Source organism: Sturnira hondurensis, unplaced genomic scaffold, assembly GCF_014824575.4.
Source record: "Sturnira hondurensis isolate 20B ecotype Veracruz unplaced genomic scaffold, ASM1482457v3 Scaffold0008380, whole genome shotgun sequence".
Lineage (NCBI taxonomy): Eukaryota > Metazoa > Chordata > Mammalia > Chiroptera > Phyllostomidae > Sturnira > Sturnira hondurensis.
The window spans coordinates 2,486,658-2,510,385 of record NW_028081011.1 but is presented as its reverse complement, the minus strand read 5'-3'; the positions used below and the strand labels follow the sequence as shown (position 1 = coordinate 2,510,385).

The 23,728-nt window shown below is 51.0% G+C and overlaps 1 protein-coding gene across 7 annotated transcripts in view; it reads left to right on the top strand.

Annotated features, from left to right (window-relative positions):
• Positions 1–23,728, top strand: part of CUX1 (cut like homeobox 1) — a 364,975-nt gene that overhangs the window by 309,713 nt on the left and 31,534 nt on the right. For 5 of the 7 annotated variants that reach the window (XM_037054842.1, XM_037054841.1, XM_037054844.1 and 2 more), the window contains 2 exons: positions 13,624–13,926; positions 17,443–17,631. The exons of the other annotated variants lie outside the window; for them this stretch is intronic. In XM_037054842.1, the coding sequence (XP_036910737.1) occupies positions 13,624–13,926; positions 17,443–17,631 (492 nt within the window). The remainder of the gene's footprint in view (positions 1–13,623; positions 13,927–17,442; positions 17,632–23,728) is intronic. 7 annotated transcript variants of the gene reach the window in all.

Sequence of the window (23,728 nt, the reverse complement as noted above, 5' to 3'; positions counted from 1 at the left end):
CAGCCTCTGCCAAGCCTGCAAGCTGCAGGAGTGGAGGATGCACTTCTCACGAGTTCCTTTGAAAGGTGATTGGTCAGGATGACCTCCCAGTGTACGGAAGCTGCTTTGTCAGCTCTCCCAGCCATCCCTGGCATTTGTGGGATTCACGGTGGGGACTGGTCATGTGATCCTGAAACAGCCTGCAACATCAACACAGGAGGGCAGAGGGAGAATGGAGGCCTTTCATGCCCACAACGCCTGGGTGGGACAAGTGAGCCCACCCCCCACCCAGCCTGTCCTCCCTTAGAGCACACAGCACCTGCAGACCCCATGCAGGCATCCCTAGGCAGCCAGCCCCTGAGAGGGCCGCTGCTCAGTGTTTTGTCTCAAAGCAGCAGGTCGTCACAATCCCTACGAAAGGCCACTCTGGCATAAATCAGCCCCCAAAGATCTCTGTTGCAAGAGTGAAATTTGTCACTGTGCCTCTCAAAAAAAGGATAGAGTTAGAGTAAGACATTTATTTGACTGATTTTTTCTGTTATTTGTGGGGTTTTTCTAAATAGGGTAAGTGCACCATGGTTATGAAATGCAAGATAAAAGGGCGTATATCTTTTCAAAAAATAAGTCGCCCCCCCCTCACTCGACCCCCAGCCCCAGCCACCCTCCCCAGAAGCAACCCTGCTCCCCGTTTCCCACAGAGCCCATGCATCTAGGTGTTTGTCCCACATGGAAGGCGTGTGCAGGACCCAGGCTCTGGGCTTGCTTTTCTCACCCAGCAGTGGGTAGTGGACACTTTACAAGGCCAGTGCATAAGGAAGTTCTTCCTCTTCTTAGAGCTGTAAGGGATTCCTGGATCTGGACATACCATATTTTATTTAACCAGTTATTAGTGAGAGAGATTTAGATGGATTTTCACAGCAGAGCATAAACTGTCTGGCGGTAGCCAGTACACGTGAGCAGCAGTAAGACACAGCGGGCACCGACACACTGCCAGGGGCTCGTCCTGCCTCTGCTGCCAGTGACGGGCTGGACTTGGACAAGTAACTTGACCTCTTAGGTCTCAACTGCTTCTATAAAATGGGAAAAACAAAGTACCTGTGTCCGAGGCTGTGGGAGGTTTCCATGCATTTGTGTATAAAGCCTCCAGCGCAGGGGCTGCCACGGCAGCCACTCCCATTACGTGTTGTTTTGTGCACGCAGGTAGCTGTAGGCTAGTGTATCTGCACAGGCCTCTGCCTGTGAGGCAGAAAAGGAGTCCAGCCGCCCACTCCTTGGGTGGAGATACCCAGTGCGAACTCCACTGGGTGGCGGCGAGCACCCAGGGCCACTGAAGGACCTATACGCGGGTCCCCAATTCTTGGCCTCTCCAAAGTGCATCCCTCTTTGGACATCGTCTCTCCATCTACGGTTCCTTAAAGCCAGCCCGAATCCTTGAGCTCCAAGAGTAAGATGGCAGGTCAACACTCAGGCCACTGGGGCAAGCTGGTTCGGAAGCAGGCCTCCTGGGCTGCATGTAGGAGCGACTCTCGCCTTGGGTGAGCGGCAGCACCATTCCCACCAAGTTCTCTCAGTGGCTTTGCCTGGACTTTCGGAGTGGGGAGGCCCCAGCAGCCCTAGCCACAGCCTCCAGGCACGTGTCCTTCCTCTCCCTTTTAGGTTCTTAGGAAAGCTGAATTTACAGTACATTGCGCATTTAGTACAAGAGGCAAAAATAGGTCATAGGAGCAAATGAGGACTTCAGCTTTCAATGATTTGGTTCTAGGGAATGGATGAAGAAGCTTAAATGCCTAAAAACCCAAAGGTAATCTTTCAAAGGTGTTGGAGTGCAATGAGGAAACTGGTAGAGTTGCATTGTTTGTGTGCCCTGCACTGTGCTGATTAATATCTTCCATCCTCAATCAGTAAGTGGGCGTGATGTCCCCGTCTGACAGATTGAGAAAAACCAAAGCTCGGGATGAGAGGCAGTTTGCCCTCAGTCAGGAAGGAGGTGGGAGAATCACATGAGATCCTGAGACCGGCGGCCTCCCGGCCGTGGAGCTGCCACACGGCCCGCAGGTCCAGGCGGGTCATCAGCCCTGAGGACTCGATTCCCCGACGATGGGTGAAGGGGTGGTCCTTGCAACGACACTGAGAAAGTCATGGCCATGTTGTAAAACAGGGAACAAAATTGGGTTTAAATTACAAATAGATATCAAAAATCAAATCCAAGACAAAACCAACAATGAACAGAAAATCAGACACCCTCAGTTGCCCTGGGATCCAGCCTGGTGTTCTTCTATGGAACCAGGCAGGGAAATGGGAGAGAACCGGCAACAAATCAGTGGCAGAGTCAGACTGTCAAGTTCTGCCACAGAAAGTGCTTCGTTCACGCAGCCTGTGATGCAGGCTCATGCTGCTTTGCAGCCCCTTCCTGTCTAAATTCCAGGAAAGCGCACGGGGGCCTGAGGTCCTTTCTCTGCTAAAGGACTGTGCCCATTCACTGTTGTGTCTTCTCCCTGCCTGTGGCCCTAAGCTGGCCCAGGACCCCAGCCTTGACCCTGTGTGGCTGGACCATGGGCCCCACTTGGGCTGCCCGTGACGGGTGAGGAAGGGGACCTGGATAGACTAGAGCACCCAGGAGGCCCCTCGCCGACTTCATCTTGATTTTGTCTCGTTCTTCCCTTGGGAACTGGGTCCCTAAATATAGCCAGAGTCTGAATTGGCAGATGTTGCGTCTGTCCTTTACAAGAGGGCCAAAATTAGTCTGTCATTTGGCTCCTAAATAAAGCAGCCAAACTGCCTTTGTACCAACTTCTGAACGAGAAGAGACTGAAGTCGTAGCATTTCATTTGATACTTTCTCAGAAGCCGGAGCAGCCCCTCCGAAACCAAATGACTGAGGAGAGAAGACACTTGGAGTCCAGAGGGACACCTGCCCCCCAGCTAGACCCTCTCCTCCCTGCCCTCAGTTTTGTCCCACGCGGTTTAAATACCTCACAACATTGGGAGGAAACAGCGCTCAGCCAGCTCTGGGCTCCTCTGATTTGGGGAGGAAAAGAACAGCCTGTCCAGAGTGCCGGGGGGCTGGGTCAGCAGAGGGGCTCTCCAGGGGCAACAGAAAGATGTTATAATCAATTACCACATCATAACACTGATGTATGATAATTAGTGAGTGTTTCTCCTGAGATAGTGCAGCATTTGGCTGGGATGCAGTTCTTTCATGGTCCACTGCCTGATTAATATGCAAATAATAGGCTGATTGCATGATGAATGCAGAAAATGAGTTCACTGATAACGGGAGCACTGAAGCGGGAAGATGATAAATTACTTTTACTGACTGTCCTACATTAAGTACCCTTTCTCGACAATTTCATCACAAATTAAGTAAAGCAGTATGGAGAGATTGGGAGGATGTGTAAAATAATGTACCTTAATAGCTTTTGTAATGCCATTGCAGGGGACAGAACATCACTCGGTTCTAATCCTCACAGCCTGGGCCCCTGGGGGGCCAGACCAGTTCGCTCACCTGCCTGTTGCTGGAAGGCGGCAGGCAGCCTCCACAGCAGCGTGTTCATTGTCCATAGTCAGCCATGGATGCTCCAAGGAACGTGCCATCACAGTCCCAGACGTCACCACCCGCACGCCAGGCTGCCTGGCAGTGTTAGGTGAGGGGACAGGCTGCTCTTGGGGCAGACGCTGGAGCCTCAGTATAGATTGGCACTTCAAAGCCTGCTGCCCACTGTGTATCTGAGCTGCTGGCCTAGAAGGCTCAGAAGGCTCGGAAAGAATACCTCTTCTTAGCCCCTCCAGCTCCTGGAAATCTGGGAAAATTCATTTTGCTACTAGGTGTGAGCTGCCTGCCAGAGTGTAACTATTGGTGAAGGATGGGCAGGTCTGTCCAAAGCCAGAAAGGAACCCTGAAGAGCAGAGGACCAGGCACACGGGCCGCGCATGCACACACACTCACGCAGTGATTAATCTTTGGTTACTGCAAAGCAGTTAACTAGAGGGCTTGTTTTCTCCCATCTTAGTAATATGTATGTTTAGACTGTTTGTGTGACATACGTTTTCTCTTAACGCACAGGGGCACATTGATAAGTGTTAACACACACCACTGGCTTGGTAATGAGGTTACTGAAGGTGATTTGGAAGTGTTGTTTCTAAGTCAATATGGATCTGTACAGAAAAGCTGGGGACAGCATGAGCACTGTGCCCCTGAGGCAGGACCAACTCTGTCACCCTGTGTCACTTCTGCAACTTTGCCAGACTGAGTTCACTGCACAAGTTGAATTGTAATTTACCATGTTTTTCGGACCATAAGATGCACCTGGGTTTTAGAGGAGGAAAATAGGGGGGAAATTTTTTGAAGCAAAAAATGTGGTAAAATATTTAATAACATAAACAACATAATATTTTACCGATACAAATGTAAAGAGCTCAACAGCAGCATTAACAGCCATTATTCCTCCCAAATGTAGGGGGATGGTGCAAGTCAGTGCAGATTTGCTAAGATAGTTTTCCCCAGTGTATTTTCCCAGTTTGGGGAGAAAATAAGGAAGTGAAAAGTAACCCTAAGAGTGAGGGAAGCATCGGGTGGCACAAAATGTTTATGATGGAGGGAGCTCCATGTCTGTAGACCCCTGAGGGACCTCAGCACAGTCCAAGGCCAGCACCCCTGTCGTGCACACCAGGCCAAGGTGAGCAGCCAAGGACAGGCGGTCCTGGGGCCTCCCTTGATGTGCTGGCCTCCATCATCAGACCTCCCACCAGACCCCTGCATTCATTGCCCCTTCATCTGAAATACACCCAAAACCGAGCTCAGCCTTTCCGCCCGGAGCGGCTCTCCCGCCGGTGTTCCTTGTCCCAGTGAGAGCTCCCCTGTCCTCCGGATGGCATAAGCCGGAAGTCTGGCAGCCCACCACGACTCCTCTCTCCATCTTACATACCCCCTCCCAAATGCACACCCAGTTTCTATTTCCTAAACGCCTGTCAGATTTTTCATTTTTCAATGTCCACAGCCCCTCCCCCAGCTCACGCCTCAGGGCATTCCTTTATCTGCAGTACTACAGCCAAAACCTTGGGTCTGGACTGCAAGTCCAGCTGGGGCCCACCCCCACCTCAGTCCTTTCCTGGGGCTGAGGTCACACCTTTGTAGTGTATGGCCAGGCCCACCTCTCTGCTTCCCCCCACCTTGGGCCTTGGCACCCCTCCGTGCCCAAGCCAGCCTCACCCTTCAGTGACACAGTGCTGTGAGCGCCCACCACCCTTGCTGCATCCCTGGCCTCGCCCTCGTCACAGGGCCTTTGTGACAGTAACTTAATGACATCTGCCTGGTTCACCTCTGTGCCTTGATACTAGGCACTCAGAGGTTCACTTTTCTGCATGAGAGACACAGGCCCTGTCTTCAAGGGGTTTAGGAGTCATGTTTGGGGAGGTAAGCTAGAAATGGCACAAGTTAAATAGAAACCCTGCTTTTATTAAACAGATTTTCCTTGTTAAGAAAGGTCTGTATGTTGGCTTCTGGGTCACCATAGGAGTTTTTCGTGGGTGTTGCATGCCGCCGAGTTAGCTCTGGCCCCTGGCAGCCCTGTGAATGCGTGATGTGCACAGCATCCTGTGCCCAACAGCCCTGCTCAGCGGCCCATGGCTTCTTCCATGGAGTCAGTCCACTCTTGTTTGGTCTTTTCCTGCCACCTTCCATTTTTTCCCCAGCAGTGTTATCTTTTCCAAAGAAAAGTTCCTTTGGAAAGGAATAGTTCCAAAGGCAGACATGCACCAGCACCTGCTGTGTGCCAGGGGCTTTCGTCGTATCTTATGCGAGCCTTACCTCAGTCGTGGCAGGGGCCAGGCTGTGTGCAGGAGGGAAGCCGCTGTTCTTCCGTTTTATGGAAGAAACTAAAGCTGACAGAGGTGGCATCTACCCTTCCAGGGACCAGAGAGAGTCCTACCCGGCCCCCTGGCTCCCCACGCCCCTCTCAGGTTTTCCCTCCAGCCCCACCCCCAACCTTTGTCGGTTACTCTTCTCTGCTATTGGGGGAGAAAGAGTGATTTGTAGGTTTGCTGAAATTTTTGGTGATTTAAGGCAACGCCCAGGCTGTCTGAGGACCAAGAGTGTCGCCCAACCCAGGCAGCAAGACAGGGTGGCACAAGCCTGGGTGTGGAGAGGGGTGTGTGATGGGGAGCCTCCCCCAACCTTCCAGAGCCCTTGGGAGTGGGACCTGGGGCAGCGAGGCCCCTCCCTTCTCTCCCCGAGGGCATCAGGTGCAAGCCCTGGGAAGGAAGGCTGTTTTGGAGTGCGGCGACTGTGGGCACTTCTGATACACCTGATTGTGTTGTTAAATGGCTTCTGTTTCTCTCCCCTCTGGAAAGTGTCCAGTGGCCTGGTAGAAGGGACATGGGATGCTCCTGTGTGTTTGACATCTATTAAAGTATCCAAGTATTTTGTTTCAAATTCCTACTGATCAGTCAAAATCCCACTCACACTCAAAATTAAAAACCTCTGTGTTTTTTAATCGGCGTTGTCTAACAAAGACACCTGACTGTGGAGACAGGGCGTGGTCCCCAGAGGTGTGGTGAGTGTCTGCTGTCGGTGCTGCCACCGCCACCGAGGAAAGGTTTGGTGTTTGGCGATGTTGGAACTTGTCAGTAACAGGGTCTCACAATCCTGGGTGGCACAGGCCTGACTAATTTGTGACTAAATTAAGTGGCTGTTCATTTTTGAAGCCAAGAACCTCATTGTTTCTAAAGAGGCCATTTGGCCAAAAACCCTTGGGTGATGGGTCTCTTCCTGGAGGAGCTCCAGGAGCTGCTGTCAGGTCTCCCCTAGTTCAGCCCAGGGGTAGCATCTCCATCCCAGTCCTCGTCCGAGCTCGGCTGGGAAGCGGTCCAGCCTGTTGTGGCTTTTGAAGCTGTCAGCACTGTCAGCTGGAAAGGCCCTCAGCTGGGCAGGGTCCTTCCAGGCCACCAGGGCCTCTGTTGGACAGAGGACGCCAGCAGCGGGCACTTCAGAACATTCCGCACGCCCTGGCACCATCGCGCCGCTTGCAGCTGCCAAGGCTTCTGTCCGTCCAGCTCCATCTATCTCTGTCTGCCTCCCTCTGCTCTCCCTTTTCTCTTGTCCTTGATTCCCTCCCTCATTCGCATTTACACGCCAGCCGGGGCCCTGCTGCTCCCGGCTCTGTTCGCTGACGCACTCCCGGGCCCAGTCTTCTGCCTTCTCTCTCCCATCTTTCCAGACTTGTCTGTCTTTACGGGCACTTGGAATTTCCTGGTTTGGCACGAGCTCGAAGCCTAAACTGTGGACATAATGAAAAGTGGTGCATCAGACCAGCCGCCAGTTAAATAATGTTTGGGTTCTTGTCAGAATGTCACAGAGTACCCTGTCATTTTGTTTCAGCAACTTGTCCTTCTGAATGCACAGTTCGCCTTATGGCATGCCAGCAGTAAAAATGTCACTTACAATAATTACTTTTTGGTGAAAATGCTTGCTGACTTCCTACCTTCAAGCTGTTTTTTACACAGTGGGGAGATAATAAGAAATGACTTTATCCTGACTGCTCAAATGAACACTAAATGGAGTTTGGATTATTATTACTGCAGATAGAGGGCTGGGCATGGAAATTTAAACAGATCGGATAAACTGTAGAGATTCGCCTCTGAAAATTATGGTGGGTGTGCATTTTCAGTTGGCTTCTATTGAAACTTAAGGCAGCTGTTGTTTGCCTGCTGTTTTTGGAATGTAATATTTGTCATAATCCTTTCATAGTTCCTGAATGGCTGTGTGTTTCTGAGGCCTTGGGTCACTGGGCCTGCTTTTTGTATCTCACTGACCAGGCGACTCTTATGCCAGGTTCGAAGCCTTACAAAAAATGAATCCACACGGATCACTTTTTAAATGTAACACCTTACTGTTGCTGTTAAAATTGAATAGATGGGACATTGGCTGGGCTTTTTAATATGCAAACTACCTATTTTCCGTTGTTCCGTCCCACACGCTGCAGACTCTCTAAACACAAGGTTTGTGTCTGATTTACCTTCATGGTCTAGCAGAGTGCATGACACAGAGTAGGCGCTTTAGAATATTTGAGTGAGTGAGTGAGTGAAGAGAAAGCAGGAGGCTAGAGGCACGGAGGCTCTCCACAGCTGATCTGACACAGAGCCTCATTCCATCCACTTGCCCTGAGTAGGTCACATCGCTCTCTGAACCTCAGTGCCTCACTTGGAGTGCAGGGTTCGTATTTCCGCCTCAGCACTGTTGTGGGAGTTGAGTGACGCTGTGTAAATACCCTTTGTACACTGCCACATTCATGCGTGGTACTAAACGCACTGCATCCCTTCCCTCACCCTGGTAGTGGACTGGCTTTTTGGGGCTCACCATTAGGTTTTTGCGACTCATGCATGCTGGGAAGTGGAGTGTGGAGAAACAATGTCCAGTCACACCACCGACAGCCACGTGGATGTGGGCATCACCCAGCTGTATGGGTGGGCTGCTTAGAATGTGGAACGTCTGGCTAGCTCCTGGCTGTGTAGCTCTGGGCATGGTATCTTATGTCTCTCAAGAGAGGGAAGCAGCCCTGGACAGTGTGGCTCAGTTGGTTGGAACGTCGTCCCCTACACCAAGAGGCTGCAGTTTCTCCCCCAGTCAGGGCATGTGCCTCGACGGCAGGTGTGATCCCCAGTCAGAGTGTGATTGAGGGGCAGCTGATCTCTCTTCCCTCCCTCCTTCTCTCTTCCTCTCTCTCTAAAATCAATAAATTCTCGGGTAAGGATTTAAAAAAATAAGAGGAAAATGGGTATGTCTGCCTCATGTAGGAAGGCCGTCAAAAGGGTTGGATTAGCGCATTCCAACGAGCCCCGTCACGATGCCTGGCACACAGCGAGTGCACAAGAGATGTTGGCTTAAGTAGGAGCTGCCGTTTAAAATGATGGTAAAATGGGGTTTCTTGATGTTGTCTTCCTTCTTACCCCAAGACTCCCCCGCGGCGGTGCAGCCTCTCCCAGAACCGTACCCCCTGCACCCAGTTGCCCAAGCCCCAGTGCGGGAAGCAAGCATCATCTCCCCCTTCCTCCCCACATTCACTCAGCCCCCAAGTCCTGTGGAAGCTTCTTCCTCCGTCTCTCTTGAACCTACATACTCTGGCCACCCCACTCCCTGCCCTCCTCCAGGTCACTGTCCACTGTCCCTAGACAACACTACTGCCCCCTCAGCAACTCCTGGTCCCGACCTTGCTACCAGCAGGTTCACTCCCTCTACTGAAATGACAGTGCTCTTGCTCGCTTTCTCGCCTTTTGATGTGAGGTCTGTTAAATTTGAAACATAAAATTCCTGAATAATATAATGAATGACAGGTACTAGTCATAATTCAACCCTATGTTTTTAAAAGAAAGAAAACATTAAAGATAGAGCCGAAGCCCCCTCCCCAAGTTCATCCCTCCTAGAAGTCAACGTCCTGAATTTCTCCTTCATCGTCCCTACGCTTGACTTTCGCCCTTGCTGTGTGTCCAGGTGGACACCACGATGTACCGTACAGGCCAGCTTCCAACCCGCACACAGAAGTTAGACTCTGTTTCGTCCCACGCCTTGCTCCGGGGGCTCACCGTCGTGCTCCGGGTGCTGGTGCCCGGGGCTCCAGTCCCGACGTTCCCGTTGCTGTCGCAGCACGTAGTGTGCCGTATGACGTGCCACAATGTAGAGGCCTGGTCGCCTGGTGACAGACCCTCTTTCCAGTTTCTTGCTCTTTCAGATAAGGCCTCAATACCCCTTCTATGGCCCGCTTTGTGTCACCCGAAGAGGAGCATTGCCAGGGGGCAGGACCTTTCCCTGGCTCCCCAGTGCAGGAAGCCACTTCAGAGGCCCTGCACAACCCAGCCCCTCGGGGCCGCCCTCTGCCTGGTGTTCTCGGTGCACTCAGTTCCATGCCTCAAGCCCACCAGACGTCTGGAACAATCTACCTCCCTTTCTTGCTGCTCCTACTCCTCCTAACTTACCTGGCCGATTCCTGCTCACGCGTGAAGTCCACCCGAAATGTCAACTACAGGAGGTCTCTCTGATCCTGATCCCTGGGCCACATCAGCATCTCCCACCACCTTGCCGTGTGCTCCCTCATCCGTCCCCCATCGGGACATTCGTGCCTTTGGATACTTCTGTTTAATGACCACCTACCTTCCCTACAGATGTGAGCTCCCACAGGGCGGGCCCACCTCTGCCCATCCACCGCCACATTGCCCAAGGCCTGGCTCGACAGGCTGAGGGAGTGAGTGAAAGAATGGATGGAGTGGCATGTCTTCATTTATTCTTTCCACCAGCACTTTTTCTCTAAGTTTATGTTGGAATTTAATTTACATGAATTTTGGCGATCGAGACAGAGTAATTCCATCTTCCCCCCAGAATTCCCTCGTGCCCCTTTGAAGTCGACTCCCGCCCCTCACCCCAAGCAATGACTGATCAGTTTTCTGTCCTTACTGTTTGACCTTTTCCAGAATGTCATCTGCATGGTGTCATACAAGACGTAGCCTTCAGGACTACCTCCAGCCCCTCAGTTTTGTGCCAGGCATGGTGGAACAGACAGCAGTAAATCATGAGGAGATTTACATTGAATATAAGGACCTTTATATAAACAAATACATTTAATACAATGAATAACTGTTCTTTTTCTTACCATCAAATTTAGATTGTGTTTCTTAGCAACAACTCTATGGCGGGTGTGCTCCTCACTACAGCACTGTCTGCACTTTTCAGGCATTGAAACCCGGGTGTTCCGAGGGTCAAGAGCAGCGTTCTGGTTAACAGAGCGGGCTCCGAGAGGCAGCTTCCCTCTCTGAGTTCAGGGCCTTAGTGCCAGTCGCAGGACTATTCATTTCTTTCTTTTCTGAATTATTTTTAAACACATGGTGTAGAGTAAAGCCTTGTTCTTTCAAAAAATATATATTGTTTTAATCAGAAGGTTTCATCTTTTCTGTTGACTAACGTTTCTTGTTCCGAGATGATGCTGAGTCAGACAGGCAGGCACCGTGCTCCCACACCAGGGGCCCGCCACCTTGCCAGGGGCGGTGGGGGCTTGTTAATGGGTCTGGCCTTGCGGTGCCGGTCCTGCCCCTGGAGCTGTGATGCTACTGGAAATGGCTTTCTGGAGAATGACCCTCTTTCCAACATGATCCGGGCATGTGGACTCCCGGTGTCTCCAGTGAGCCTGTTTGCTGTTTAATCGGTCTGTGCCTATCCAGAAAGGTGTCCCAGCCCTGGTCAGTGTGGCTCAGTTGGTTGGAGCATTGTCCCACAAACCAAAAAGGTCACAGGTTTGATTCCTAACCAGGGCACATACCTAGGTTGCGGGTTCAATTCCCAGTCAGGGTGCATACGAGAAGCAACCAATTGGTGTGTTTCTCCCTCTCTCTCCTTCCCTTCACCTCTCTCTAAAATCAGTAAGCATGTCCTCAAGGGAGGATTGGGGGAAAATAACCAAAACATGGCCCAGATTCTGCTTTCTGTGACCTGAGACGATGGTGGCATCTGTGTGCACACGTGTCTGTTAGTGAGTGTCCCCCAAAAGCACACTCGGCTTCAAGTTGCCTGTTACATTTTAGACACAGACTCAGAGTGGACATGCAGGCCCAGTACACTGTGAGGCCTGCACCAGGTTTTGATCTTGAGGGTTTGCCTTTGTCTGCAGCCACGATCTGCAGCACAGAGAGACATTGGTCACATGTGGTGAGCGCCTCTGTTCTTTCAAGGGTTCTTTATGGCAAAAATGCATGTGAGTGGCTTGCTGAGAGTGCCTGAAAGAGGGGAATGCACCGCCGCTTGAGTTATTCGGGGAGCTCTCTCTGCCTCAGCCAGCACCCAGAACAAAGCGGGAAGAGCTTTAGGGCAGCGGCACTGAGCTGTTTGTTAGCCAGGCAGCCATGATTTTGACCTTGCTGTAGGTTAAAGGACACAAACCTGAGAAGAAATCTGTTTATCATGTGGGAAATTCATGCCATCCTTGACAGTATACAGTGAGCAAGATGGATGATCTGCCAAATTGGTCCCTCGCATGGGTGAATCAGGGCAAATTTACAGTACAATTCCTTTGCTGCTTCAGATACAAAAATAACATTTGCTGGGTTTTATATCCAGTTGTCTGATGACCTGGGGTGAGAGAGAGAAGAAATCCGATTTGCGGGATCCGCATTGCCTTAAAGATTTATATGGACCATTTCTGCTGTTCTGTCTGTCTTTCTCACATCTTTCACAGTGTTGTTTTCTAACCTGATTTTCCAGGTCGAGGACACAGGTTTGTGCGCTGTTAGAACTCTGTAGCAGTCTAGTACAATAAACAGGCTTATCGGTTGAATTGCAGTTGTTTTTCGGGGGACGGGATTTATTTTTCTAAATGTTACACAAAATATCCTTTATGTTTAGGATACATTCTTCATTCTTTTGGGTTCAAAATAGGTTGTTATCCTGGACATAGTATATTCAGCAAAGGATTTTGTCGTTACATGGCCAATTGTAGTTCACTTATTATTTGGTGTTACGTTTTGTTTAATGAAGCAGTAAGTCTTTTGGGGACCACCTGTATGTGCTGATGTTCACTGAGTGGCCTGGCCTCATGAGCTGTCATCTTCCAGGGCCAGAGCATCCATGTGACAATGCTGGGCCTGGCCCCTCCCACATGGTACTGTGAGGTCTCACTGTGTGCCTTGCTCTGTGGGGGTGGGGGAAGAGGATGACCAAGACGCGGAGCCAAAGGCAGATTTTTACCTTGTGGATAAAACCATGGGGCTATGTTACTTTGTATTTCCTCCTGACACGGTGTTTCTCTACATGTAAAAATTAGGGAGTGGCCAAAAGCCTTTATTCCAGACATCCCAAAACCGGAATAGATGTCAGGTGTTAAGAGTGATCCTAATAGGCCAGAAGGGACCGCCCACCAACAGAGCTCGGGAGGCATTCCCCAGTGGTCCACGCAACAGCAATTTGAAGTCTCTTCTTAAGAAAGGAGCGTGCGGAGATCTGACCGCCCACGCTGGCCCATCTCTTCTGGTGTTGGTGACGGCGCGGCACAGGCAGAGCTCAGTTTTCAGAGGGGCCTCCTATGGTTTGACAGGGAGCAGGATGGGCGCTCCTCATGTTGGCTCCCTCCAGTCTGGCTGCTAAGGGGGCCTTCAGGGATCACAGTGGGAACCAGCCTAGGGTCCTGAGACTCAGCTCTGGGCTGCCCAGTGCCAGTGTGGAGCTTTAGGTCTCCTTGTCAAGGGTCATCACTGTGGTGACCACACGTCCTAGGCAGTGCTCATATAAAATAATATATGCATTTGTTTTGTTCGGGAAACTGTGGACAAATCAGTGTGTAAATCACAGTGTGGGCAAGGTGCTTCCGAATTAGAGAGCTGTGAGGAGGCGTCAGGGGGAAATCACTACGTCAGGGTTGCTGCCACATTTTTAACGGAATACCCCTGTACTGAGTCCTCAGAATCTTTTTCTTTAAACCTGTAGTTCCTCTTCTATTGCTACTTTTTTTAATGCCTCTGTCAAAAAACTATAAAACAATTCACGAAGACCCATAGATTGCGATACTATACCCTACTTATACAGGACATTTACTTACTGTCCTAAGTAAGGAAAGTAGATGTACACAGTGACGTAAGGTTTTCAGCCTCAATTTTCCGGATGCCTTAATTACAGAAAGCACACCAAAGACCTCTGCCAGCTGCAGCCCTGCGCCCGAATCGCCAATGAGCTCCAGTGAATCGGTGAAGAGTTTGACTGAACTGGTCCAGCAGCCCTGTCCCACCATTGAAACAAGTAAGGATGGCAAACCGCCAGAACCCAGCGACCCGCCTGCTTCAGACTCTCAGCCTACCACCCCACTGCCTCTCTCCGGACACTCAGCCCTCAGCATTCAAGAGCTGGTAGCCATGTCTCCAGAGCTGGACACCTACGGAATAACCAAGAGGGTCAAGGAGGTGCTGACTGACAACAATCTTGGTAAGTTCCCTTCTGAACGGCTAAGTCCAGGGGTGGCAGGTCACTTCCTGCTGGAGTTCTTAGGAAGAACAGGTGGAGGGGCCTCAGGCTGAGCCAGCAAAGGTTTTAAACATTCGTAGAACATTCCAGAGTTGTGGACACTCAGGGTGCTACAGTTCCACTGGTCAGTCCCAGCTGGCTTCTCACCACTGCACCAGTCCAGACGGTCACTTGAGCTACCCTGACTGGAGAATGCCTAGTAGGGCTCCAAATCCTTGTGGGCACCAGGGCTGGGCAGGGTCAGCATCAGCCCAGCAGCACCTAGATGGCGTGGTGGAAGAGTGTTACAGACTGGGTTCGAATGCTAACTCTTCCCCTAGTGTCTGTCTGTGGTGCTGAGCAGGCTACTCTCTGTGCCCTCTCAGTAAAACTGGGGTAACGCTGCCCACCGTGGGGTTGTGCGGAGCAGCAATTTCCAGCACTCCGCCTGGCAGCTGATGGTCTGTTGTTGCCATCCCTGCTGCCTCATGAGGCAGCTCCAGACCCCAGGCCTCACACTGGGTGTCACACCCAGGCCACAGTGCTCTGCCCAGGGGGCTCCCAGGGAGGGCTCTGTGGCACCGGTGATGAGTGGCCACAGCTGTAAGATTGTTAGGGTGTTTAGTCATTTCAAACCACCGTGCTTCTGCAGGACAGTACTGACCAGCTGGGGTTCTCCTGGTTCAGGCATCCAGAGAATAGAAATAGCCACTCCCCCAAACACTTCTGACCTTCTCATTGCCCGGGTGTAAAAGTCAATTAAAAGAGCATTGTTCTACATGGACAATAACTAAGGTGGGGGGCAGAGATGGGAGGGAGGTGGGGAGCACTGTGGGGGGTGGGCAGGGCTGGGAATACAAGAAAGAAAACTGTACTTGAACAAGAGTTAAATAAAAATTTTAAAAAAAGAGCATTGTTCTCTGCAGTGCAGGTTAAGATGGTCCCCAGGGGGTGGGAAAGAAAAGAGAAGCAGTGACCTGAGCTCCAGGAAATTTTGCAGTGACCTCACAGCTTGGACGTCAGGCCGCTTGTCCACTTGAGGCCTTCTACACGAGCGCTTGTGCAAAACAGAATGAGAGAAAAGTGACATCCACTGAGAACACTTTTAATTAGTTCTTAAAAATAAAAACTTAGCTGTTGACTTAAAAATGGCCAAGTCCCACGTGTCCATCGATTACTAAGATGTACGGGATTCCTGATTTGTGTCACCCCTGCCTCATGGTCTTACGGCACATCTTGAGGAAGCAGGCCTGACGCAGCACTGCCACCCGCTCCCTTGCAGAACGTAGCGTAGTACATAAAGGTTGAACATCGGCTGAAGAAAACGCTGGTTTTCGGACACTGATACGTTGCAAGATCACATGAGATTATGAACCTGAAAATCTCCTCCTTGGCCTTCCTACCCTTTTCCTATCAGTGATGGAGTCATAGCTGACAGTGTTCATCTGTAGCCATGGTTTGTGGGACTTTGTTGTCAAATACTGTGAAGCATGAATCGGTGCTCTGAGGGGTGAGACTTCCCATGGCACGTAGATGACGTAAGCCTCTGAGCAGTAACTTGCAGAGGGCTCCGCGGCAGTGTCACCCTGGACGTAGAGCTGAGAAGCGGTCTCCATGGTCGCTCTCACTGTCTCAGCTTCTCCAGGGGAGGAGCCGCCTCCCCTGTTGGAATCTCTTAGTGAGTTCACAAATGTAGAGGGAGCCAGATGACCTGTCATTAGGCAGCAAAGACGACTCTTAACTGAGAGTCGACTGAGACAGTCTCTTAACCTTTGGCCTGGGATCTTGGGGTGTTCATTTGTCAATCTCTTGAAATCATATGCAGAATATGTAGTTTTCTTCCAGTTCTCAAATAGGTCTGTGACCCAAAAACGATCAAGAGTCACTGTTCTGAAAACCTCTAAAACTAATACAAATAATTTTCCATTTGAGCCCTGACCAGTATGGCTCAGCTGGTTGGGCACTGTCCCACAAAGCAGAAGGTTGCCAGTTCAGTTCCTGGTCAGGGCACATGCCTGGGTTGCAAGTTTGGTCCCCAGTCAGGGCATGTACAAGAGGCAGCTGATAAATGTTTCTCTCTCACATTGATGTTTCTCTCCCTCTGTTTCTAGTGAGAAAGGGAGGAAGGAAAGAAAAGAAGGGAAGAAGGGAAGGAAGGAAAGAAAATCACTTGACTTTCCTCCCCATACAACTAGATGAATCGAGCAAATAGTACTAGCTGTGTATCACTTTCCTGAACATAGCAAGCTTCTTGAATGAAATGAGATCCATTTGCTATATGAGAATTAGGAAAACTTTAACAACCACATCAAAAAATGGGTAAAAGCTTGGGACATTGGTAGCCTCAACTAACAGTTTGAAAAGCAGAGAAACCACAAGTTTACAAATTTGGTAAATGTGTCTCTAAGTTAAAATGAATGATGTCCAAAAAAATTAATTTCTCAAATCCAAAGCTTTCCATGCTCTGAGCTTTACTGGAGCCCCAGTTCTCACAAGGCAGCCCCCCTCCTTTGTCCCACGGCTACCCCATGAGCACAGGTGGTAGTGCTTCCCTCTCTCAGACAGAGGACATGAGGCACAGCGGGACTAGGCCAGTCATCCGCGGTCCCCTCTGCCCAGGTGTCGTGTCCGTGCGCTCTGCAGTGCCAGACACTGGCCCCTCTGATCCCAGTCTCCATCTCTGCCTAATGAGTCCTGTTCATTTAAGTTGTCCCATCAGGTCGTTCCAGTTGTACCTGATTCACATTTGTATTTTTAAAAGTGGTGTCTCCTCTTAACCTGCAGCTGAGTGGTTCTCAGAGAAGAGAAATTTTCCTTTTAAGCCTCTGATGAGCAGGCCACTGTGCGTTCCAGAGCGGTCGCCCTCTGATCAGCCGGGGAGCCCACTGCCCACCATAGCCCCAGGGGAAAGGCATCTAGAAAAGGCACTTTGAGCTCCAGGCAGCTTAGGCTGCAGGGAACAGACTTCAGAATTGAAAATGGCCTGCTTTTCAGAAAAACAGAGCTGAGGAGTTCTTTCTGCTTCTCTTTCCTGCTGTGACCTTGGGTCAAGTGGCCTCTTTTCTCAGCAAGTCCTCATAACCTTGCAAATCGTGAAAGGAGCTGGTGCAGACGGCCCTGTGGTTTGAGACTGTACAAGAGAGATCTCCCTGTGTGCTACTTAAACCTCCTGAGCTTGGGTTTGGGATTAACCACCTCTGCTAAATGCAGCAGGTGTTATTATCCAGGCCTCAGTCCGTCCAAAGCCTGAAGGCTTTTTGACAGAAACATCGTTGTATATAAGCAGAATGCAAGAGCAAAACTGACTGTCTGCAGTGGCGTTTGTCGCAAGTCTGGTTGAAGAAATGCTTCTACAAAGTCCATGCTCCAAGCCGAGAACCAGCTGACCAGACTGGGTCTTTAAACCCTGTGTCTGATTTTAACCTTGACACATACTTATCCTTCCAGATGCCTGGCTCTCAATGATGACATCTCTCCTGGTTCTTTTTATCTCTCTAGGTCAGCGCTTATTTGGGGAGACCATTCTAGGGCTCACCCAAGGCTCCGTCTCTGACCTCCTCGCTCGCCCAAAGCCCTGGCACAAGCTTAGCCTGAAGGGACGGGAGCCCTTTGTCCGAATGCAGCTGTGGCTGAATGACCCCAACAATGTGGAGAAGCTGATGGACATGAAACGGATGGAAAAGAAAGGTAACTGCCCCAGCCAGCTGCTTTCTTGTTTATAAATGCGCTATTTCTTTTAAAGGCTCCGCGCAGAGCAGGGGAGGAACACCGATCCATGACCCAGGGGCTGTAAGGCAGGGCAGAGGGCTTTTTGACAGTCATCCGCCAAGGATGGGAAGATCTGCGTCTTTTGCTACCCAGCAGCCCTAACTCAAGGACATTTGAGCGCTGGGGAGCACTTTGACAATTCCTGATAGCCATCCTGATGGTCGGTGTACCCTTTTTCTTCTCTCAGGAGAGTAAGGTGGCCAAGAAATGAGTCCCAGCACTTAGTGGTGGCTTGTGTCTGCTGTCCCTTGTCTTGTTGGGTGAGCGGGATATCTCAACATTGCTGTGCGTGTGCCACGTGCCAGGAGCTTTCATGTTCTCTAACTAACCAGATCACTAATAAATGCCTTTGTAGATAAGGACACTTGGATTCAGAGAAGTTAGGTGCCCCCATTAAGGTCACCCAGCCTGGAAAATGCCAGAGCAAATTCCTGCCAGGACAGCTCTCCGGCTGTGACTTTATAGTATCTGCCCGTAGAGGACATGGCCTCCTGGAGGGCTCAGTGCCACACTGTCCTCCAGTTCCTCTGCTCCCTCTTGATTGTTGATTGGCATTCCGCTTGTACCTTGGAGGCCACAGCACGGGAGAGATTCTAAAGGGTCTCCGTGCTGGAAAAGTAATGCCTGGTCCATCTCATGATTTGCACTGCTATATGCTGCTTCTCACTAGTGAGTCCCTCACCTGCAGTCCTGTGAGCTCACTCAGTGGCTGAATTCAAATCCCTCGGATGTGGAGATTTGGCACCAGCTGCTAGCCTGGCCATAAGAAGCTGCAACTGCCCTCCTTAAATCAGCTTTTGCAGAGGAGTCTGCCCAACAACCACCCATGTGGCTGTCCCTGGCCTCACCCCCGGCTCCTCTGAGCCCAGGCCTGCATCCCCTGAATTCACCAGGAGAGGCTGCTGTTCACCACCTGCCAAGCATCACTGTTCTCAATCAAGCAGGAAGAGTGCTAGAGCTCCAAAAAGGAGTAAGGGTCTCTGATGCCTCTCCTAGGAGCTCTTGGGCGGGCTCTTGTACCACAATACACGCTTCCAGTTCCTGGGTGCCAGGCACTGTGCGGAGACTTCACTCAATCCACACAGCTCCATTCCATACCGGTGTCATTATCTGGGAAAGATGAGTTTCTGGCATTGCGAAACTTACCTGATTTATTTATTTTCAGAGAAGGGGGTGAGAAAGAGAGGAAGAGAAGTCTCATTCGGTTGCCTCTCACACGCCCCCAACTGGGGACCTGGCCTGCAACCCAGGCATGTGTTCTGACCAGGAATAGAACCTGTGACCTTTCAGTTCTCAGGCCCACACTTAAACCATTGAGCCATAGCAGCCAGGGTGAAACTTTCCTGATTTTGAGAGCTGGCAAAAGTAAGGAGCAGGAATCCAGACTCGGGGCTATTAGATTCAGAGCTGATGCTCTCAGATAGGTTCTGTGCCGTGAGCTGAGTGCCTGCCACATGGGACCATGTGCCCAGGCAGCAGCCTTCCACCCATCTGGGACCCTTTGGTGGGCTCCTGCCTGCTCTCAGGTGTGTGGAGCAAGGCTCTGAACAGGCCACAGCCTCTCAGGCAACTCTAGGCAGTGCTGCAAGCCCGGAGGCCTGGTGCCACATCACCCCCCCAAGTTTTTTAACTTCTTGTTATGGGAAATTTCAAACATAAAAATAGAAAGAATGGCATATGAACCCAATATATCCATCTCTGAGTTTCAGCAATTATCAGTGCTCATCCAGTCAGTTTTAAAGTGTTCTACATGCTGTCAAAAGGCGATGCCCTTCCTCCTTGGGCTTGCTCAGTGCCAGGACCTTCCTCATCCAGCGGCAGGTCTGCAGGTTTGGGCCAGCTCTCCCAAAAGCCACCTCTCGAGCAGCCTCCTGTTGCTGCAGACGTCAGCAGAGTCGAGCCCTGTTTCTGACACTCCCTGGTGTACTTCTCCTCCTGGGCCAGTGGACAAGAACCTCAGGCCCCAGAAATAGATCTTAGGATTTGCCAGGGGTTGTGGGGAAGGTTTCCACTCCTCCTTCCACACAGGCTGTGGGCGCCATCTGGTGTTACAAAAGAGTTATTGTTTCAGTGGGGCCCAGGCCCTCCTCACATCCCAAGGTCCCTACAAAGCTGTGGCCCCACTGTCTTCTCTCCCTGGTGGGAATGCTCACTAAGGAACCTTCACCAGCCCCAGTGGGAGACCAAGGCACCTGACACATCAGACTCAGCAGCAGGTGGCCCGGGGCACGGTGCTTCCTGTGATCTCTGCAGACTGCTGGCCGTCCACCTGAAAAGGTGGGGCTGGCCAGACAGACCAGGCTCATTTCTTTCTAGCCTCTGAACTCAGTCATTTCAGTTTGGGATGGGGGAGTGGCAGTTGGCCTTCTCAGTTGTTTCCTAGTTGTAATCATAAAATGGCAAGTTAGGTAACTCCCTAGCCCAAGTTTCTACATCTGTAAGGTGAGGGTGATCATGCTAACTTTTTCTGGCTGTGAGGACTAGAAAGAATGTACCTAGCATAACAACCAGCACACATAAGTACTCAGTAAATGGTAGTTATTAAAATAATACCTATCCTTTTAAAATCAATGAAAAGAAGTCGTGCTACTGTTCTGGCCCAGTTTGGAAATTCTGCACCAGGTGAAGAATCTAGACCAGGCTTCCTGCGCACACTGTGCTCCCTTCTCTCCCATTAGGCTTTCCTTCTCCCTTTAGCTTGAATCTTTTATCACTCTGCCTGCCTGCCTTCTGTCCTTCCTTTTTTCTCTGGAAACCTTTCTCTACTCCGGTCTGCCTTCTGCTTTGTGTTCCCTTCATCAGATGGTCCTCGAACCACCCTGCGCACACAGTTTCAAGCACACGGATGCACATGCATGTGCAGCCTCTCTAGTTCACAGGCATGGCTCCTCTCCCTGGAGGGTACAGATGCACCTTGACAGTCCGTAATGTACTCCTGAGACATGTGAGACCCACATCAGTGCTGATGAAGGGCGACTCCCTGGCTGTCTGTGCCTCCCACACTGCAGCCAGACGGGGCCGCCACTGAGCCTGGCAGCCCGTGCTTCCTGGAATGGACTTCGGTCAGGCCTCAGTGCTGCCACTTCCTCCCTGCGTGACCTCAGAGGAGTCGTTCAGCCACTCCAACCTTCAGTTTCTTCATCTGTACCAAGGACTGACAGTGGTCTCTCTCACTGTGTAACTGTGACAGTTAATAATAAATGTTAGCTGCTGATGGTGATACTGCCACTCTTAATACTACATACCATTTGAATTAAATAATATTCCCCATCTCCCATCAGTATTAAGAAGTTTTAAAGACTTTTCAGACCACAGTCGAAACTACTAGTCCACTAGAAAGATCACTGTGGATGATTTATTTGTGTGAAAAGCTTAGTTGGTAACTACTGACACATTACAGTAGGAAGAGCAGGCGATGCCCAGATAGTACTGACAGAACCGAGAGAACCTGAAATCCAGGAATCGCCTCCTATTTGTTTCACAGTCCACTCGGCACATCCCCAGGCAAGAGCCACACGCTGAGTCCCTGAGCCTGTTGCAGCCGGCCCACTCCCCACCACCCCTCCTAACCCTGCTCCACAGTGAAAACACACCGCATCTCCACATGCAGTCCCTCGTCTCCAGCTTCTGTGCCGCCCTGCTCTCTCCTGTGCCCCTCCCAGGGCAGGCCACAGACTTCCCCGAGCTCTGAGCCCTGCTCTTGCCACTTGTCCCCCTCCTCCTGATCAGACCCTGCCTCCCCGAAGCTCTTCCCAGCAGTCTCTCCTGTAAGTCCCCTTCTCATCTCCATCGCCTACCAGCCTCCTGCTCACACTACACTTTCTCAAGACCGTGGCCCCTGGATTACAGTCTTCCTCCACGCTTACATCCTGCCTCACCCAGGGAGAGGTTAGGACCCATCTGACCTGGATATCACCTGGGCTGCACGCTCTTTGACCTTCTCAACCCTTGAATGTTCCCCAAATCTTGTTATCACCCACAACCATTCTACATCTCGAAGCCTGAAGTCAGATACCACATTCACCACATTCCACTGTCCTTCCATCTTTCCGTGTTTCTCTGTTCATTCCACCTTACCCCAGACAGCCCCCAGATACCCCTCCTTGTTTTCCCCATCAATTTGCCTCTGCTGCCTGTAGCCCCTTCCTCAGACATCCCAGACTCCATGATCCGTCACTTCATTACTCTCTGGCTATGATACTCTCTCTCACACCTTTCCATTCCTCATCCCTCCGCAACTCCCAGCCTTGGGTTAGTGCCCTGCCAGTTTTTTCACTCATCCTCCCTGGCATCTGGGACCTGCTACAGAATACCCCAGACCTTGTGGGTTGGTGTCCCCTCAGATTTGTATCTCCAGCATCAGCGGGGTCCTCTGTACTGCTCTCCCCACCCCTAGTTGTCCCTCTCCACCATCCCCTACCACCATTTCTCACAACTCTTCCACTCACAGGACTCCTTTCCCGTTACCTTAGCCCACCTTTCTCCTGTCTTCCTACTTCACAAAGAAAACAAAGGCCACCAACTTGCCCCACTAGTCCCTGTGGGTCTCCCTTTGTCTCCACCCATCCCCGCGCACCTCCAGTGACCATCCTCTCTCTCACCCACATCACCAGCCTTCTTTGTCCCCTGGGTTCAGAGCTCTTCCAGCTCTCTCTCATTTTCATGCAGACCCACCCTCAACCCTACATTTCCCTTCGAGAAGCCATCCTGTCTGTCTCTTTTCTTTTACAGTTAGGCTTCTTAAAATAGTAATTCGTTCTCACTACCTTCACTTCTCACCCCCATTCCCTGTCAGACCTACCGCAGCCTGGCTCCTGCTCCCACAGCTCCACTCTGTTCGCCAAGGTCCCAGCCATCCCCGAGGCACTAAACCCACAGGACATGCGGGCTCTGTCAGACCGTCTTCTCTGCAGCACCAAGGCTGTTGGCCGTCACTCTCCTCCACTCACCCCTCTACTGCACCAGCGTCTCCTGGTTTTCTCCTGCCCCCGTTTCCTTCGTGGCTGCCTCTTCCTGGGTGTCCTCTGTGTGTGGCTGTTTTCCACGCTTTTGTCCTCAGCACTTCTCTGTCTCAGCAATGCCATTGACTTCAACTACCTTTTCTATTTGAGTGGTTCCAGATTCCTCTCTCTAGCCCAGACCGTTCTGAGCTTAGTACCTACCTACCTAACCACTTACTGAGCATCTCGGTGTGGAGCGCCCGAGGTCCCTCAAACATCACACCTGTAAGACAAACCATCATCTTATCCCTTCAATCTGCTCCTCCCATGGTGCCCAGCCCAGAGACACCACCACCCACTACATCCCCAGAGACAGAGGCCCATCCTCAGCCTCGTGGTGGCCTTCCAAGGGCTGAATGTAATTACAGCTCCTTAACAGTTAAGGAGTAGTTACATTTGCACAGTCCTAGAATTATTCTGGCTCTTTAAAGGCAACCACGAGGCTGATGTGGCCCCTGGTGAAAATGAGTTTGACACCCCTGCTCTAGTTCATTGAATCAGCCACCGAGTCCTGTCGGGTCTACCCCTTAACATCTCCACCACCCATCTGCTTTTCTCCCAACCCTGTCACTACTGCCTTATTTCAGCTCTTTATCACGCTTTGTCTTGTGGCCCTTCTCCCTCTAATGTGTAGCCAGAACAGCCTTTCAGAAACATATAGCTGATCACATCATCCCCTTGATAAGCTTTTTGTTTCTTTCCACTGCCATTAAGATGCAGTCCAACCTTTGTCCTGCCCTTTGCCTATCTCTCCAGCCGTGAACCGGGCAGCTTCTCCTACACCAGTGCCCTTTTCACATGCACACACATAGCACACTTTAACGGTGCTGTCATGTGGCTCCACGTCTCTGCACATGCTGTCTCCACTTTCTGGAGCAGCCTCGTACCATCTTCTACCTCATCGCCTATTTTTCCTGATTAACGCCTCCTTGTCCTCCAAGACTCAGGTAAAACAGTATCTTTCCCTAGAAGACTTCTCTGGCCCTCCCCAGGCTGGCCTGCACAACTCCCCTTGG